This window comes from Pediculus humanus, genomic scaffold (genome assembly GCF_000006295.1).
Source record: "Pediculus humanus corporis 1103172108194 genomic scaffold, whole genome shotgun sequence".
NCBI lineage: Eukaryota > Metazoa > Arthropoda > Insecta > Psocodea > Pediculidae > Pediculus > Pediculus humanus.
The window spans coordinates 301,125-308,536 of NW_002987764.1; the positions used below are offsets into that span (position 1 = coordinate 301,125).

At 27.7% G+C, this 7,412-nt stretch overlaps 1 protein-coding gene across 1 annotated transcript; it reads left to right on the forward strand.

The window, feature by feature from the left end:
- Positions 1 to 5,026: 5,026 nt before the first annotated feature.
- On the forward strand, positions 5,027 to 7,129 carry Phum_PHUM426270 (Thyrotroph embryonic factor, putative; the record flags this gene model as incomplete). Its single annotated transcript, XM_002429235.1, has 7 exons — positions 5,027 to 5,122; positions 5,204 to 5,224; positions 5,678 to 5,800; positions 5,887 to 6,106; positions 6,216 to 6,319; positions 6,814 to 6,951; positions 7,037 to 7,129. 7 exons carry the CDS (start codon positions 5,027 to 5,029, stop codon positions 7,127 to 7,129), a joined length of 795 nt encoding a protein of 264 aa, XP_002429280.1.
- Positions 7,130 to 7,412: the final 283 nt, after the last annotated feature.

Genomic DNA, 7,412 nt, shown 5'->3' on the forward strand with positions numbered 1-7,412 from the left:
TTACTGCTGAAATTCAACGTTTTTTTTTTTTTTTATAAAGTTTATAAATAAGAAACTTCAAACAGTCGATCTTACCCCCCTCTCTCTTTTTCCCCTCTCTCCCCATCACCTTTCTCTCTCTCTCTCTCTCTTCCCTCGTCACCTTTCTCTCCCTCTCTCTCTCTCTCTCATTTTTTTTTCGATACGCATACATCAAATCACTTAAATTTGGATTAAAGTAATGTTATGAATCATTTTTTTTTTTTTAAAACACACACACTAGGCCGAAAGGGTAATAATAATAATAATAATATAAAATTCTCAGCAAGTGAATTTAAGATTCTTTTAGAGAAAGCTGGTATTATATTGTGGTGTCCAAGGTTCCCACCTCCGGGTAAAATAATAGATCGATACGTTGATTGATCGATTTTAATGATTTTTTTAAATTCTAACACTTGTCGTTAATAAAATGTTAGGCGAGAGACACATACTACGATCCCTTAAAAAAAAAAAAAAAAAAAAAAAAAACATTTTTTTAATTTTATGAAAGTTAATAATTTTTTTTTTTTTTTCTGACATTTTATTTTAAACGGGGACGTTTAATAAATTCCCTACAATACACATTCATGTCGGTTATTAAAAGAAAAAAAATTATTAACATAAAAATATTTTTTACTTAACATCAAATAAGGTTTTTTTTTTTTTTCCCCATTCATAAATTTTTATTATGTTTATCAGTTGTTAGCACTGAAATACAAATTATATGCATATTTATATATAGGGACCCATATACTTTCATTCATTTCTTTCTTTCTTTCTTTCTTTCTTACGTTCTATAAATATTTTAAGGTCATCTCTCATACACAAACACAGTGAGAGAGAGAGAGAGAGAGAGAGAGAGAGAGAGAGAGAGAGAGAGAGAGAAACAACGCATACATTTTTTTTTTTTTTTTTTTTTTTTTTACAAGTGAAATTCTTTTTGTGACTTCCCTCCGATAGCTTTCATTTTTCATTATCACATCGTCGATAATTTTTTAAAGTTTTATTTATGAAAGGTTCCGCTTTTATCATCATTATTATTATTATGTTTTCTAATGCGGAGGCGATATGTTTACACAAATTTTTTTTTTATCGTTTATATAAAAAAAAAAAAAATCAACAAACGATACCAAAAAGTTGCATGCAACATTTAACATAAAAAGTGCTAAATTTCAATTTCGAAATCTTCTCGAAAAATTTGAATTTTCCGAAGAAAAAAAAGTTATGATTAACCTTAAAAAAATTTCGTTTCGAATCGGAAAAATCGTTACGTGTCATCTCTTGCAAAATAACTAACGAGAATAAATGACGAAAAAATGTTTTTTTTTAACGTTTTCCGAGTGAGAAATAAATCGGGGAGCGGGGGGAGGGGAAATGTATTTTCTAAAAAAACCAATGTTTCGAGTTGAAAATTCTACAAAAAAAAAAAGTGAAATACACGTGATAAAAAATAATAATAATTGGTTCGAAAATCCCCTGGTACCACAATATCAGAAAAACATGTCGTCTCATTTTGTTTTTTTTTGACTTCATTAACCCGCCTCTCACGTTTTAGAAAATGAAAATGAAAAAAAAAAAAACTAGTTTACCTTTAACAAGAGTGCTGAAGCATTAACTCTCCTCCATTTTATGGACAAAGAGATCTGGAAAGAAAAAAGAAAAAAAAAAAAAATTAAAAATGTGGGTAACATCTAGAGAGAGAGAGAGAGAGAGAGACAGATGACTAGCACGTTAACACAAATTGTTATGTAATTCTTAGCTAGTGAAAGCGAAATAATAAATAATTAGTATGCAGTCATACAAGAAAGCACGTATAATTTGAGTTTAATAACAAAAAAAATAAAAAGATATATAATAATGATAATAATAATAATTTTTTTGTCGGACCATTTCCGCAATGACCTTCCTGTTCAATTTATTTATTTTTTAACAAAAAAAGTTTTAACTTCTGCTGCAAAAACTAACTAAACTAATTTTTTTAAAAAAAACAACAACAGCGGACAAACGATTCGAATCAAATAATAATAATAATAATAATAATAATAATAATAATAAAATAACAATGGTGCAGGTCACGTACCGCAAATAATAATAATAATAATATTCTGACGTCATTTCTCATTAAAAATTGCGTAACGAATAAAGAAAAAAAAAAAAAAAAAGTTTTCACTTTCGTTTAGGCTCTCTGATTGCGTGCGTGATTCGCAAGATTCAGGTTTTTGTTTTAATACATTTTTAAAATTTATATTAATTTATTATTATTATTATTATTTTTTTTTTTTTAAACAAATAAGAATTTTTATTTATCTACTTTCATTGACCTATCGCTAACCTTTCGTATATAACCTTTGACATATTTGTCCTATGAAATTTATTTTAAGATCTGAGTCGAGTGCTAAAAAACGGTTTTAAAAAAAAATCCGTAAATTTTATAAAAAAAAAAAAAAAAATTTTATCTCGCCATGCAAAATATTTAAAAATTTATTCTTTTGTTTTCATTCTCTATGATTTCAAATTTAACGTTTTCGTATAATATAAAACGTCGCGTTTGCTCCTGTGGGGGGAAGGGAGCACATGTTTTTTTATATAGAAAAATTAATTATTAATAATAAATAATAAAATGCATAAGCGAGAGGAGAATGTAAAACATACATCGTCGTTTTTATCTCTATGAAATAAAAAAAAAAAAAAATTATATATACCTGGAGAATTAGGAGGTGGTGTATATACATTAAACCCGGAGGTCACACAATACAACGTTTTTCCCCCTCCAAAACCAGAAAAAAGAAAAAGTCTTTCACGATATCATCAATATCTTCGGAGAGGTCGGAGCTCACACGTGGATCTTAGATAACAGTACTTTTTAAGTGAAAGTATCCAAAAAAAGTGACTAGGCACCTTTATTAAAGAGTTTCCAACAATTCTTTTCATTTTGTTTTCTCGTCTCTCTCTTCTCCCCCTCTCTCTCTTTCTATCTCTCTTTCTCTCACTTTTAAAATGAAATCTGAAATGTAAAAAAAAATTTTATTATTATTATTATTTTTTCGGTAAACATTTTAAAAATTTTTCATAGAAAATTAAAATATTAATTATCGATCGAAAATAAAAATCTATCGATTGAAACATTTATTTATTTATTTATTTCAAGAGGTTTTTATTTCTGCCATATTTGTTTTTTTTTTCAGTAGCTTTATCTCGATTTGAACATGTGATAATTTTTATAATTTATACAAAAAAAAAATATTATTTTATTTAATTCAGTACACGCGGTTGATGGATACTGCAAAAATATATTGTAGAATTATTTGTGGCAGTAGTGAAATTAACCTTCGGGGTGAGTAAAAAGTATAAATAATAATAATAATAATTGCAGGGTTAAAACCCCTCCCCCCCAAAAAAAAAACGCATTTCTTTAATTTTTTTTTTTAAATTGATAATAATAATGATATTTTTTTTCCGGATTGTATTTGCACGCAATCGTTTCAAATTTCCCGGTTGTTTCATCTTTAAGATTTTAAATATTACAATTTTTTCCTTATTAACGAATTAAAATTTTCCGTTATTTTTTTTTTTTTTACAACATCATCGCGAGTTATTTTTTCGCTACTCTCGCAATAGTTTTTTTTTTTTTTTCAATTAGATTTAAATAAATTTTCATTTTTTTTTTAAACCGACCTTGGCTGTATGTCAACCTTGAGAAATCGTATCATCCACACGGATGTCATACGTCATAAAATTAGGCTTTGATATAATCGAGAAAATTCGAATCAGAAAGTAACGTCGTCGTTCCTGAAACAAAATAAAAATCAATGATAAATAATAATAATAATAATAATAATAACAATAAATATTTTTTTTCTCATTTAAGCGTGACGTAAAATCAACGTTGACGCAAAAACAAATCACGCATTTTTTTCTTATTTTTTGTTTTTTGTTGTTGTTGTCAAATTTTGATTTGTTAATAACAAATCCGTAATTTTATATTAAAACTAAAATGGTAACAATTTATAATTTTAATTGAGAATAATTTAAAACGAAGTCGTTTGATTATACATCCTTATTCCATACCCTCTATCCCATTATTTACACAAACATAAATATTATCATTATTATTATTATTATCATTTAAATGTGACTGAAAATGCAATTTAATTAGATAAATTATATATATAAATAAATTATTTTAATCTTAATAAGTTGTAATAAATATCACGATTTTACGTTATTTATTAAAAATTATTATTATTCTTATATAAAAACATTTAAATGTGATAGTTTTGTTTAAAAACATTGTTAAACACATAAACCGGTTTTAAAATGTTTTTATGTGAGGAGGGAAAAAGGGGGAGGGGGGAGGGAAAGAGGGGGGAGTAAACTAAAAATTTACTTACATCGAAATTAGTCGATCGATAATTACTACTCGATAAGAAATTTGTTTAATTATTAATTTAAACAAATTAAAACGAGACAATCCAAGTGCATACGTTTGTTTACCAACAAAAAAAAAATTAAATTTTAATTTTTTAAACAAACGATAGTGAAAACTTACAAATCTATTTTTGTACAAAAAAAAAAAAAAAAAAAAAAAAAAAAACAAAACACTCGAATATGAAATCGATAAAATGATAAATTAAACAAAATGAATTTTTTTTTTTTAAATAAAAAAATCTTTTTTAAAAATCTTTCTACGACGACATTGGATAATAAACAATTTTTAAAAGAAAAATTAAATTGATGGAATTGTGATTGTCAATATGGCACATACAATCGACATATTATGTATGAAATGTAAATAATAAAATTTAAAAATTTTACATATTTTTTTTTGTTTGAACTAAACGCCCCCCGCCTCCGCCCCCCGTTCCAGCCCCCGCTCCCGCCTCATTAAAATTACGAATAAAAAATTTAAATTACCAATTGAGTCGGTCGGCTGCTTTTTTTTTTCTTTTTTCTCTTCTGGAAAATTTTGCTGATATTTTTTGTTTTTAATTAATATAGCCATATAGCAATGATAGATAATATTGATACAATCGTTGAAAAATCCTTGGCCTTGCTGTACCAAAACAAATTTATTCGAGCAAAACTAATCTCGGAGGTCACGATCGTTAAAATGAGGCCAAATATCTAACGATTATGTATGACTCATGTCGCTAAAAACCTGAAAAAAGCCAGAAAAAAAAATGAGAAGACATTACATATTGCGAAGGTGGAAATAGATACCTGTAGGATATAATAAAATATATATCAATATTAATTTTTTATTTTCTTTTTTAAAAAAAAAATAAAAATAAAATATTCTGCTTGCCAAAAAAAAAAAAAAAAAAACAATTATTATAGTTTTTTTTTTTTTGAATGATATCAACAAAGTTCCTGAAGTCCTTGAAAACAATAATTGGCTTATAGCCACCTGTGAGAATAATTTATTTTATTTTGATATTATTACTAAACAAACAGTTATTTATGCTGTTTCACGTTTTGTAGTTTGCTAAAAACTCACGTGTCTCTCTCTCTTTCTCTCTCTCTCTCTCTCTGAAAAAAAAAATTGTGTCAACGATAAAACTGACAAAGGAAAAAATTTAAATTTAAATTATTAAAATAGTTTGTTTTGTTTAAACGAAATCAAACGTGAGATTTATTTTCTGCAGGAAAATCCACAAAGGAACTCGGAGGTGAAGAAAAAAAAGACGATGGAGAACTTTGGTGTAACATTGAAGCTCAAGCCGCTTTTCTCGGACCAAATCTTTGGGACAAAACATTACCATACGATACAGATTTCAAAGAAGTAAGTAAATGTTGTTGTTTTCTCTGTCGGAAAAAAATAATAAAAAAACTAAAAAATGTTTTATTGAAAAACAGCATTCCCTTCAGTACGTTGATCTCGACGAGTTCCTGTCGGAAAATGGCATCACGACTGGCGAAGGCATGCCAGCCAATGGCGGTCCTCGACTTCCACCTCAAGGACCGGAAATCATGGGTCACGATCCTCCGATGCAACTGACGCTCACCAAGAGAGAAAGATCCCCGTCTCCTTCTCCCTGCGAACCACTCAGTCCTGCCACCCTTAATCCTTGTTCACCGGCAGATTCGAGTAAGTTCATTATTAAAATTAATAAAACTCAGTGTTGCCAGTCACTGTCTAAAAACATTTTCTTTTTTTTTTTTTAAAACTGGAACGTAAAGATAAATAATAATTTCAGCAATGTCTATGGCATCTTCAGGTCGCGAATTTGATCCAAGGACGAGAACATTTTCCGATGAAGAACTCAAACCGCAGCCAATGGTCAAAAAGTCAAGGAAGCAGGTGAGCAATAAGGTCAATAGAATCGTCGTTACTGTTTTTTTTTTTAGTATAAAAAACAAACCTCCTGACACAATGTTTTTCTTTTTCAATACAATTATATTTTAATTTGACGTTAATAAAAGAAGAAAACAAATTTACAGAGTTAGCCGATGAACTGGGAGACTCGTGTCGACTCCATCTTGGTGAGCTAAATCCTTACTTTCAGCAACTTCGCTAAAAACTTAATTGGAAGGACGACAAATTTGTGATTATTATTTTTCTTTTAGGATAAAAAGAAGCTGTTTTGTTAAAAAAAAAAAAAAAAATTACATGTTAAAATAATGATAATAATTTTATGCACAGTAGTTTTTCTCCCTACATTTAAAACAATTAAATAAAAATTTTTTAAGTTTTATTAGAAAAAAAAAAAAAAGAAAATTTTAACTAATGGTTAATAATTATTTAATGATTACACGGAGCACATTAAAGCATTTGTATTTATTTTTATTTAACAGTTCGTGCCGGATGATTTAAAGGATGAAAAATATTGGGCAAGACGCAGAAAAAATAATATGGCAGCAAAAAGATCCAGAGATGCAAGAAGAATGAAAGAAAATCAAATTGCTTTAAGAGCAGGATTCCTCGAAAAAGAAGTAACAAAAAAAAAAACGTATTATTTACGTTAAAGTTTTGATTCAATTTTAAAATCATTAATTTATACACTTTTTTCATTTTTAGAATATGGGTCTCAGACAAGAACTAGATAGACTTAAAAAGGAAAATCTTTTGCTGAGAGATAAATTATCAAAATACGGTGGAGGAGAAGTGTAATCACAAATAAATAAAATACATTTATACAAGCGAAAAAAAAAAAAAAGAAACAAAAAAAATCATACCGAATATTAATAATAATAATGTTGTATAAATGATATTTTCTCATTCCCGTGTGAGCCCGCCTGGAGCTGTCCCTCAATTATCTGACAGTATTGGGGAAATATGTTATGTCTTCATTGACGGAAGTCAGCATCATCGAAATACTTTTGATGTTGCTTTAAATGCGTCGAAGCTCTTAGGGCCAAAAACAAAAAAATATTTTCACGTTTTTTTTAAAATA